The 12757-nt window shown below is 37.7% G+C and overlaps 1 protein-coding gene across 1 annotated transcript in view; it reads right to left on the bottom strand.

Annotated features, from left to right (window-relative positions):
* The window catches only part of GALNT2 (polypeptide N-acetylgalactosaminyltransferase 2), an 86158-nt gene that overhangs the window by 22064 nt on the left and 51337 nt on the right, over positions 1-12757 (bottom strand). The window contains exons 4-7 of the mRNA XM_064708544.1: positions 8008-8106; positions 7361-7428; positions 6404-6469; positions 3222-3343 (exon numbers count right to left, since the gene is read on the bottom strand). Coding sequence (XP_064564614.1) covers positions 3222-3343; positions 6404-6469; positions 7361-7428; positions 8008-8106 — 355 coding nt within the window. The remainder of the gene's footprint in view (positions 1-3221; positions 3344-6403; positions 6470-7360; positions 7429-8007; positions 8107-12757) is intronic.

The raw sequence follows: 12757 nt of genomic DNA, 5'->3' as shown, positions 1-12757 counted from the left end.
ACATGAGTATCTGTACACACTCTGAACTCTAAAGTGGTCACCTTGTGTGTATGCTGCTTCTGCACTGAGCTTGTGCTCAAATTGCTGTAGAAAAGTCCCTAGCAGAGTCAGACCCCCTCCAGAAATGCTAAGCAAACATGGCTCCTGAAAAACGGAAGATATTCTAAAAAGGAATCCATCTTATAGAAGAAAACTCTGGGATGGATCATGTTTCAATTCAGGAGGAAAGTTTGATATCTCAGGTGTCAGAGGCAGAGCTTTCTAAAGTGGTTATAGCACAGCAGATAGAGTTCTGCAGAACTGACTTGATTCAGACTGTTTCTCGGAAGCTGTAAATTCTTATATTGTAACACACACTATTACTCTCCTAGCACTCCAACAGAAATAAATGCCAAGTGGGCAATTCTGGAGCAGAAAGAAAAAGAAGAACAAAACACACTTTCCACCAGATATACAATAGAAGCAGCTGCCTATCAGAAAACACAGTATTCATGAACAGCAGCCCTGACCTGAAAAAAGTTACCAGTGAGCAGAAAAGAGTTCATGTCTATTCAGCTTCTTGTCACTGAGATTATCAAAAAAGAGTGCCAATTAACATCAACTAACATACTGTCTGCCCTGTGAGCTGAATTAATCCATTTAAAATAACAAAGAGCTATCATATACAATATATAAACACTAACCCGGCCTTAATTATTTGAACAACCAGAAAACTTAAAAGCTGCTTTTTCAATCCCCATAGCTGTTGGCTGGGAATCTTTGCAGATGACAGTTAAATGGAATTCTATATCCATTATTTATTTAACAGTACATCAATCTTTTAAGACTAAGAAAAATATATTCATACAGCTGAAAACTATTCAGTGGTACACAATTAGTGTGTACTATGGTGACAGAAACAGCGAGTTTTGAAGGATCTAATAATTCACATGCCACTAAAATGTAGCTGCTGCAAGAAGCAAAATATGCACCAGCTTCTCCAGCCTAATACACCCTTTTCAAGGCTGGATCTTCACAAAATTGCCAGCAATTTAGTAAGAGGTTTTACATTCTGTTACAATGAAAAGGTAACACTTTCAAATTCCATATCAGTTTCAGAAAGATAAATGAGTATGACCTGCAAAAAGTCATACAGAAGAGAAATGTGAAAAATACCAAGTAACTGTCTTAATAAATTCAGGGTTTTGCTGACCAAAACAACCACTTCTCTTCTTATTTCTTGAATAAATAGATGCTTCAAGTAGTTTACACAAAAGGCCTGAAAACAGTTCCCATGTCCTAGAATTCATTAGTGCTTTAGCTGCAAGCATTCTGCACTTCTTTTAGAGACATATTTTATGCCTTCATGTTTATTTTCCTAGTTAATAATTAGAGAGAAATTCCCCCAACCTTTCTGAAGCTGCAACACTTTAGATAGGTTAAAAAAACCAGGAGGAAGTGCTATGGTAGCCATGCTCAAGGGCTTTTTAGGCTCTAGGTACCTTAACAGTGTCCAGGTTTGAGCTGATTAGTTGTTTTACTCCAAAACAGACTAACTGCTAATGTGTCTTGGGCAGCTTGCAGTATTTCTGGAACACCTGGCAAATATAACAGGCTATTGCCAATTTTATGAGGTTCAACAAGGCCAAGTGCCAGGTTCTGCACTCAGGTCACAATTTCATGCAATACTACAGGACTGGGGATGCTGATTGACAGCAGTTGAACATGACCCAGCTGTGCCCAGGTGGCCAAGAAGGTCAATGGCATCCTGGCCTGGATCAGCAACTGTGTGGCCAGCAGGAGCAGGGCAGTGATCATCCCTTTGTATTCAGCACCACTGGGACCACCCCAATCCAGTATCCTTTTCTGGGCTCCTCACTCCAAGATATTGAGGTGCTGGAGGGTGTCCAGAGAAGAGTAATGGGGAGCTATGAAGGAACACAAGCCTTTTGAGGAGGAGCTGAGGGTGTTTAGCCTGGAGAAAGGAGTCTCAGGGGAGAGTTCATGACTGTACAACTACCTCACAGAAGTTTGCAGTAAGGTGGGGATCAGTCTCTTCTTAGTAGTAACAAGCACAGGAAACAGGAAATCGTCTCTTACATCACAGAGATTTGGATTGTGTATTAGGAAAAATTTCTTCACTGAAAGCGTGGTCAAGCATTAGAACAGACTGCCCAGGGAAGTGGAGCGGTCACCATCCCTGGAGGCATTTATTTAGGAGATGTGTAGATGTGGCACTTCAGGGACATGGCTTAATATTGGGCTTGGCAGGTGCTCGGGTAACATCCAGACTCAATGATCTTAAATGTAATTTCCAACCTATATGATTTGATGATTCTAAAAGCATTACAGAACCAAACAGAAAAAAGAAAATCAGTAATCAGTTGACAGCTTCTTCATTGGCATACTGAGTATACAGGGTTCACTTCCTTCTCTCTCCCCGTTTCTGTTTTTGGGGAATGCAAAGGAAAGCATAAGGTGGATAAGTAAAGAACTGGGCATTAACCAAACAGAGTAGCTTAGCAAAGCCATTTTGATCAAAAGCATTTTGGAACCAAACCCTTCCTGGAAGACTAGCTTTCCAGAAAGGGAATGCAATTAAGAAAGAATAAAAACCCTGTTGTCTTGAGTGTTTCTTAGAGCTTTTTTGGAATTACACTTCATTCAACTTCCACTTCAACTGAGTTCTTCCAGAGCAAGTTAACAAGTATAACCAACCCCTGGAGAAAATAGTATAGTTTCTCTCTCAATCCTCTCAATTGCTTTTCCAGGACACAGACTTAGCATCATTTTCATAGACGCTGAGAGCCTCTAGTTCCTGCTAGTTTCCACAAGAATTTTGGTTTGACAAGTCATCCTCTCTCCTATTATCACACTGAATTTTAATGAGGCATAAAGATTCAGGTAAATTGAATCACATCAAGATGATACTGGTAGAGGAGAATCACACTTTGCTCTAAAGATTTTCAGCTTACTGAGGCAGTCCCTAAAGAACCAAGGAAGCATATATTTGAATTACTTGCAAAGATAGTAATAAATATTCAGATTTTATGTTCCTGTGTTCACAGATTAAATGAACAAAAATATGTTTTAATCACAGAACACTCTAATCATCTCCATCATCTTAAATCAGGAAAAAAGCTTCCTTAGGAAAATGAATAAAATTAATCTAGTATAAACCAGATGGCTTTAAAATTTAAAAGCTGCTTCTTCAGGAAATTACTTTACAACTCTTTACTAACCTCAGCTACTCTTTCCAAAAGTGGTTCCAGCCAGTGTTCATTGCACTCACAGTGACTATCCAGGAAGGTCAACACTTTGGCTTGTGCTGCATCTGCCCCTCTGACACGGGAGCGCATTAGGCCTGAGAAGTAAAGACAGAAAATTTTAAGTACTTCCTGGGGAAAACAATCAACTGTAGTGAGAAACTATTGCATTCTAAGTTAGTAATTAGTTAAATTACTGAGACAGGGCAAATACACAAGCTCCATTATCAAAACCAGATGCACATTAAGAATTCAGTGAAATGACTTCACACCAAACAGCCTGCAAGTGCCCAGCCTACTGCACTCTACAGGTTTCCATCTGATTTAAGCAGAAGAAGAAAAGTACCTTTTCAAAACAAGTGATACACAAATACAGATGGATCTGTATTACTCTAAGTGGTATTTACACCAGTAGATCTTAAGATAGGACCTGAAAACAAGTATGCCTCTTCAAGTTCTACTATGCAACTTTCTACTGTGCAACTAAGGAAAGCACCATAATTAACTTACCCTCCGCACCTTTTTGCCACCCCTCATCTTAGTACTTACCAGAGTCTGTACAGTCTTCTATGAATTTCTTCAAGAAATAACCATGCTTCATTAATTCCCATTGGAGAACCCTACCCAACCCATCTGTCTTTCCTCTACCTGGAAAGAATGGCTGTGGCTACAGCCATTCTCTTGTTTTGCAGTTTGTTTGGGGTTTGTCTGTTCTGAATAGGTATCTTTAGGCAGAAACTTCTGGCAAAACCCAAAGGTTCTCCTCTATGTCTCGATTACACAGATACCCTCACTGATTTACTCTGCTCCTTTTCTTTACTATCTGTTCACTGGATGACTTCACCAATCCTTAAAGCCCCTTGCTATATATACACACATAGCAAGCTTCCTCCCATTTCTTGCAAATTTCCTCCCTACTTTTTTCTACTACTACTCAAAAAATCATTGATTTCTTTTTGTTATGTGAGACCAAAGCCAAGGCTGATTTGTTTTGGTTTTATTTTCTTTTTTAAATTTTTTTTTCCTTTTTCTTTCTTGATTGTTTCCCACTAAATCTGTCCTGGTTTGTTTGGGCATTTCCCCCCCTCCCCAGCAGAAATACTGTAAAAGAATCAAGCCTGTTACTTGCTCCTCCCTTTACAAAATAAACACACAAAACATGACTATGCCAAGAGAACACAAGATGCTTATGAGGAAAAGCTTGTTTGCTCTGACCAACATTCAATATCAGCTCCATCAAGACCATTTTCCTATCTCTTATTTCAAGTGTGAGCACAGTTCCAGATACATGCTGTGCCATGGCTCTCCAACATTTGACATTTTATCTGTGGCACAGTGACACCTAACTGTACCTCACAGATTTAATGCTGGTGCCTTAATTTCAGTCTTTGAATCTGTTCTGTTCAGTTTTTCCACATCAAACCATTCCTCAAGCACTATCACTATACTTTCTCTAACTTCTCAAATTCCGCCCGCTAGAGCTTACTAATTCTAAATAATATTGTTGAAGAGCCATCTTTACTTCTTAAGAAAATACACAACAGTGTTTTCAATTTCAGAGTTTAAAAAAATGGACATGAGCACTTTGGTCATTGAGTCCTCCACAATCACATTCAGGCTTATAATGAATAGAGCTGAAAAGGTTCCACTGAACATTTATTCTGTAGACTACCACACCCTCAAACACATCTGTTCCCATAACAAACTCTGGTACTAGAGATGAGACTAATAGCCACTAACATTCATTCCTGAAAGAAAGGCAGTTACTGTCACCCCCATCACTGACACCATCTCTTCACCTCAACTTTTGCTTTAAAACACACTGCTTTCCTCTATTGTTGATACTGCTGAGCTACTCTTACCACCCTACACAGTGCTTAATTTCAGCAATTCTCTTAAATTTTAATTTGTATGTGTAATATTTAATCTCACAAAGATACAAACGAATACTCTGTCTTCTTTCTGCAAACATTTGTGCTCTTCTGACCTAATAGATTTGTCAAATTACATTTAATTTTCAGATATAGGGATGCACATTCCTAAGCATGTATTTGTATATGCATTGCAAATTAATATTTAAAATTACTAAAAGAAACAAACATCAAAAATGTGCTTCTTCATTCTGTTTTTTCTTCACTGCTACCTCCATCTTCAAGTGATACACTGAAAAATGACATTAACTTACTCAGAACCTGGCAACCATGGCAAGTCATAAAAGACTTGCTTTCCTAATAAGCCTTCATTCACAAGTATATTCCAAACAGAATATTTAAACACTAAGAACCCATCAGTTATTGCACTAACTTTAATTATGGGACAACACATGTTTTGTGCATGTAGTTTCCAGTTCCTGACAATCTAATAATTCCAGCTCTTCCCCAGGCCAGGCCACCAGTCTAGAAGATGCAGCTTATAAAAATTAGCAAGCACATATGTGCTAATTCAGTCAGCTATTTCAACTGTCAAATCTCAGTTATTATTTCAAACAGCTGTAGATAACAGTTGCCTGCATCTAATACTTTAAACTCCACCGTCAGTGAACTGCTGACTGAAGGGCTCAGTGCTGTGACACCACAACTTGAAAAGCAGCAATGTAGAAGGAAACACAAATGTAAGACAAATTTGTTACAGGGCAAACTGGCTTCAGAAAAACCAGCATACTCAGTCCCAGCCCTCCTGGCTCCTCAAATCCTCTAGTCAAAGTAAGTTGTTTGTCTGGCTGTCCATCAACTAAATCCATAAAATGATATCTAATAAGGGAACCAGCAAAAAAAGATGGCTATTTTTAAGCTGCATCATTTCAAACACAAATACTTTTTACAGTGAGACCTTGTGTACTATGGAAGCAGCTTAACTAAGGATTCAGGGCACGAAGAGAAAGGAAAGGTTGAAGATTAAATGCGATTTCTGAAGGAAGCTCACACTGTAAAAGCCAACAATGGGCAATTGTGCACAGAACAATATGGAAACAATCACAATGACTGTTTTTACCTGCACAATTACCTCTTTTTTATTCCTTCCACTAGCAGATTTATAAAGAGAAGATCTCTCTTCCAATAAGGAAAGTAAAGCAGAATGTTCCTTTAAAAGACATGATGAAAACTAACAGATAAGGCAGCAGTGGAATTTGTATCTTACTTGCTTAAAATTAAGCCTACCTTCTCGCCGATCATTCCGAAGAACCCGAACTTTTTCAATTTTTCCCAAGAGTGCCCCATCGTCAGCTTAAAAAAAAAAACAATAGTAAGTTTATTAATTTTAAAAATAAAGAAAAAAAATCAAGTGATGAGATCCAGTTTTGCATCCAACATTTGTATGTCAGAAGAGATGCCATCTTCAAAGAAAACAAAAGTTTTGTAGGTGAAAATGTTTGTGTTCATAAATAGTTACTCATCTCACAAGAAATAAAGAAAAATTACCAGGCTAAGAAATTACTACCTTCACCATGTAACTTAAAGCTAGATGATTTTACAGTCTTGAAATAATTTTAATTATTTTCTCTTTGCTTTCATTAGACAGTTTCTACATAACAGAGAGGAAAAACTTCCATAAGATTAAATAAACTGCTTTGTTTGCCTATAAGAAAGCTCACTTTCTAACCAACATTAAGACAAACATGACCTAAACTAGTATTAGTAAAAGTATTAATGCAAATACATGTATTAGTTTCTTCTAAGAAATATGACTCTGAGGTCCATTTCAATTGTTTAACCTTCTGTCATGATACACTAGTACCTACAAGAAATTGACTTATTTTAGGTTCAGTAAGATTTTTTCTGAGAGACTGATGGAGACAGGCATTCTTTTAAAACAGCACTACAAAAATATTTGCTGCAAACACCACCGGTTTTATTTTTATTTAAGATAACATACTATGATAAAGCTCTTTTTAAAGATACACTCTTATTATTTCCTGTTAGCTGAAGGACAAGATATACTGGAAATATTTATAGAGACTTCACATTTCCACAATGACAGATATGGAAGAGTTAAAACTTGGCCAGGTCTCTGCCAATTCTTATTCATGTGTCATATTCTCAACTGACTGACCTATCAGCATCAAGAAATCTTCCCAGAATAAGCACAGTAAGGTAGGATCCTATAAAGGTACTCACGATCATTACTGTAGTCATCCACTAGTATGATTTCCTTAATAAGATGTGATGGACTTTTTTTAAGGACACTGAAACAGACCAAAACAAAAAATCATTACAGCAGTGTTAATTTTCCAAAATAATGTCAGAAAAGCAGTTACGTAGTTAAGCTGCAGTAGAACCTAGCCCAGGATGTTACTTTCAACAACAGCTGATGGCCTGTTTTTACAAAAAGCATGAAAAGAGGCACATGTATAATAATTTTGTGTGTCCTTCTTCCCTGCCTCCCTAACTCCCCCACCCCCACTATTCCAGCCCCCCAGAAATCAGTGCATTAGACAATGTCCAACAAGGAACTTTTGCAGATATCTTTGAGTCAAATATCACCTGGGAATCCATCTACCCTTACTTGTTCTTGGAACAGCCAGCCTCCAAACATCATCTGATAATCAGTCCCATACTTTCATGCATTTTAGTTAAGGTGAGCAATTTTCTTTAACATCACTACTTCAGGATGTAAGAACTGAAGATCTCAATGAAATTAAAACTTACCTTTTCCTCTGCAAATAGTTCAGTATAGTTCAATAATGGGTTGTTGCTTCCCATTCTTATCACAAGCTGACAGAAATGAATGGCCTCAAAGAAAAATGAGTCTCTCTTGTGCATACCTGACAACAGTTCGAAGCAAAGCAGACCTTGCCTCGTTATGAAAGGTGATCACCACACTAGTGGCTGGCAAATCTATCCGCCACTGTTTCCGCTGGCACCTGAAAGAAATAAAACCTTATCATTTCTACCCAACTTTTACACACCAGGCTTGGGAGACTGCCTTCATTGCAAAGTATTTATTGATTAAACTCAGACACATTGCCTAAGAAGAATGGAATAGCTTGTTCTCAAGTGAGATTACCATCAGCCTGCCTTTTGACGCTTTTGGCAGCTGTTTTAGTACACAAAAGACTAAAAAGCCAGTGGCAGATATGGGCAGGTTCAGACAAGTCACCAGACCATCATCATTGCATTATGTCAAATGTCTTTTGTGCAGCTGAGTATGAAACCAGAGCCCTTCTTTTACACTAAAAGCATTCAATACATCCACAGCAATAAGCATATTTTCAACAAAAATGCATGGTTCACCACATGTTTCTTCTTTAGAACGGCATGTGCCCACTTCTCCCTTTATTTTTAAAGCTCCTGTAACATCCTGGCCATACTCATAGATAAAAGTAGTTTTCTATTCTAATGAGAATTTGTAAGGATCATGAATATTCAGAATATGAAAAACAGAGCTAGCTGAGGCAATGCTGAGCCAACTAAACACAGAACTATATCCTTCCAAACCATAAAGACAATAAATATTCTATCTATGCCAACTCATTTTTCATCACCTCTAGAAACCTGAAATTAATAATAAGCAAAAATAAGCAAACCCCAAAATGCTTCCTTCAGGACTACATAGAGTTAAGCTAGTTAATCAAATAAAATAAACCTAAAAAGATATTATGCTCATTGTATTAGAAACTAACAGTTCTAGAAAACAATGTATATTGAGTTTATGCCAAAAGCATTACAATGTGCCAAGTCACAATACTGATTGCCATTTGTGCAGTGACACACATCAGTGATGTATTTCTTCCATGTCCTTTAATTAAAGGTAGAATTTTAACAGGCCTAGCAGTCTTCAGAAAGAATAAACCCAACTAGCATACACCTGTAGCAGGTTCAGCAATTTCAATACTTATTTCAGCAATTAAATTCCTGTACTCTGTGCAGTATTAATCAGACCAGTTTTTAAGAGAAGTCTGCCACCCACACTTCTAAAACTAGGCTTCTGCCTGTATAAAAGCCCACTCCACACCCAATTAAACATCTGCAACATGCACCATAAACAATACAGCCTCCACCTTCTTGGGATCAGAGAGCAAGCAGTAATGCGCTTCTTCCCCTGCCCCACTCTACAAAAGCCCAACAACCTGTGGTACTTTTGATACAATGCAAGCACAGAGTCACACACATCAGTGCCTGCATGAAACAAAACATTCTCATGCTGCAGTGACCTCACTTGGCTCTGCACAAAAGCAGAGTCTATGCCAAGCCTGCAATGCTGTGTCAGATTAGTGGGGGTGTCTCTGGCTTTGTGGTGGGTGTACACGATGGCTTTGTCACTAGAGCCCTGCATGGAACAAATAAATCTCAAATGCCTGTGCTCCTGAAAAATAAAGAGCAGCTCCTCTAGTGTGAGCTTCTGGCAATTCATCTAGACAGCTAAAAGATGTGTAATTATTATACTCAAAGTCTGTGGTGCCAAAGAAGATATTCTTTATCCTGCTCTAGCTTTCAAATTACCCACAGAGGACAGAGCTACTGTGCACACAGTTATCACACAAAGCACTTGCATTAGAATAATTAAAAAGTCACATTAAACTTATATTGATCTCTTTGCAGAAGAGAGCACTTGAGCCAGATCACATATTAGGGAGAATTACTCAAGGCAATGAAGCCTCTCAATTTTAAGAAAACTCAAGAGAAGAGCACTACTGTGTATCTCTGAGGGAGAAATAAGACTTCTAGTCATCCAAATAAAACTGGAGGAATGTTTCACCAAGTATCACTGTTTTCAGATCTTCATAAATCCCTGCTTTAACTCAGTATCAGTCTTCCTCCTACCCTGCTGTGTCAACAGGGCCACAGTTAAAATTCAAACCAAAGAAACAATGTCTTTATTTTTGGCACAAAGATTAAACTGTGTCTCCTCAAGCTGCAGCCATTCAATTTTACACACAGAGTAAAAAAATACATTTATTTAAAACAGAACTTGAACTGAAAATTTCAATCAAGACCTTCAATGTTTAACATAGGTCAGTAAAATCAGTTAAAACATGAAAAGTACATTTCTTCCCGCAGTGATTTGGACTGGTTCATTTAATTAACAATTATTCCCAGAACCTCTGATTTGTTTGAAACCACTTTTTGGCAGAAATATACATTTTAACCAGTGCAAGGAGAATATTCATTTCAACTGGTACTAAAGGCACAGGACAGTTTATTTCTTCTCTGCTTAAGAATAAAACTTAAGTGTGAGGTCAGAAGCTTCTAATAGGTGCCAAATGACAAAGAAAACAGTTCAGTGCAGCTATAGTACTTGACAGTAATTCCCAAAAACCATCACATTACATCAATTAGAAGATGTGATCAGAAATCACTAGTCCAAAGTATACATGGGGAACTGGTCCACAAAAACCATGGGGTATTCAATCCTTTATCCCCCTTGGGAAACTATTTTACACTGACAGAAGGACAGCTCTATGAGTTTGCTATTACAACTGTTACACCCATTTGTCACTTGCTGGATTTCCCAAATCTACCATGACATGAAAGGAAACACAGAGGTTTCTTAGAGTTGTTGTGAACATCAGCCCAAGTGGTAGTTTGTGAGCATCAGCTGGAGTGAGAATCCATGTTCCTGCTCAGAGTTCTCCCCGCTTCCTTTCTTATGTTGTATCTGCCTGTTTCTCCCTTCTTCCTTTTGCTTGAAACAAAGGCAAGCAGCTAAAATGAGTGAACCAAAAGTGTCTGGTGGAACTGCTGGCATGCTTTCACAAAAAGCACGAGGAAAACTTTTGTCTTCCTACTAGTAAAAGTTTGCATGATGTAAATACAGACTTAACAATATAGTATTAAAAAGATGCATAGTTACACTCACATCTACATATGTAATGCAGAATCCTGATAAACTGCTTTTTAAACAGTCTTAATTTCAGCAATTAAAAAACTCTATGTAATTTCTTTTAAGTCAATGAGCCTCTTGGACACATCAATACAATTAAGGACAAGTTCCTTAAGAAGAAACAAAGTATTTTCTCACCCAGGTTTCTTTCCTTAAAGAAGACTGCAACAGCTCCACAAGAGATCTTAATCTCAACCTAGTTGCCTTCAATTTTGTTAAATTGAAACTAACATGCTTCAAAGTGTCTTGTGCTCAGACAGTCTTCCTCCTATGGCTATTGCTTTTGTTCTTTCCATTGCACACTTCCCAAAAAAATATTTCATGCAGCTTTTTCACCTTTTGCAGTGAAAGGTCTTCCCAAAATAGAATGAAAATTAAATGCAGCATGGCAGGGAACTCATTAAGAACAGCTTGTAAGAATGATTGCTTCAGTTTGTTTTAATGTTTGGTTCATTTTTTCTTTAAAAGATGACTATTCACAGACTGATAGGCACTTAAATCTGCTCCATGGCACAATCTAAGTAATAATCCCAGCTCAGATATAGCCTGTCCCCAGTAACACATCTCTCTCTGGGTTCTTTTTCAGCTCTGTTTAGTGGAAACACTTAAGCAAGCCAGCATATAGTAACAAGACTAACAGTTAAAAGAAATGACCATTTTAATATAATTTATCTCTGGATGTCTCTCTTACTTAAGTTATTCTCAACAGACACCCTTTGTCTTTAGAGATATGCCCCCTCCCCCCTCCAAGGTTATTAGATATCTAAAAAGTTCCAAATTCAGCATATCTGAATCACAGAAACTTCTAAAAGTTGAGAGTTGAGTTTGATCTCTTGGAAAAGAATACCTGATCTAAAAAATTATAATACATTTCTTGTGGAAAAAAAGTATATGCTATGAAGAAAACTCAAAAGTAATTTTAAACTCCTCAGTACAACATCACAGGCATTGAGGTTTTTACTGCTTTCTTGACAACAGGTGAAACATCAGATTCTTCCTACTTTGACATGCAATTAGCAACAAATTACTTGCTTTACCCCATCTGCAACTACTTTGCATAAAGAAACCTAAACCTACACTATTATACAAGGGATTTCAGACGACTAAGTTTCTACACAAATTTTCTTCAATAGGCCATTTCTGATTAAAGAGCTTTGTGGGAGAAAACAGGAATCTTCCTGTTCTCTTTCCTCTCCGGGGGTCTTTTTTTGCTTCTTCTACTTACAAATCTGTGGATGTACATTCATCCTGTATGTACATTCGTAACTGTAGAATTAGCTAGGCAAATTAACCACATGTGGTTGTCAGTAATATGTTTCGAGACTGGCTTGCCTAGTTTTTAAAACCAAACCAAATCTGGTTTTGTATTTTCAAGTTACAAAGTCCTAATGAGCAACTTTTTTTGAAGCAAGATTCATGCAAGTTATTAAATCCTTTTTAAAATGAAGGTCTTCTCTAACCAATAGTAAATAATATCCTTCCTTACTGTGAACTGTACTGTTTCTTGAAACTGCACAAGCAGCCTGAAGTATAATTCTGTCCTATGCTTACCACGGTGTGACAAAATTGATTCCTTTAGATTTAGAGTTGACAATCATCCCATACAAACAGAATCACAGAGTGACTGAGATCCAAAGTGGCCCTGGAGATCTCTGAGCTCAAATTCCCTTGAAGCAGTGCCTGCTACAGCA

Source organism: Zonotrichia leucophrys, chromosome 3, assembly GCF_028769735.1.
Source record: "Zonotrichia leucophrys gambelii isolate GWCS_2022_RI chromosome 3, RI_Zleu_2.0, whole genome shotgun sequence".
In the NCBI taxonomy this organism is placed as follows: Eukaryota; Metazoa; Chordata; class Aves; order Passeriformes; family Passerellidae; genus Zonotrichia; species Zonotrichia leucophrys.
The sequence above is the reverse complement of the archived record's forward strand: the minus strand, read 5'-3'. Positions and strand labels throughout refer to the sequence as shown.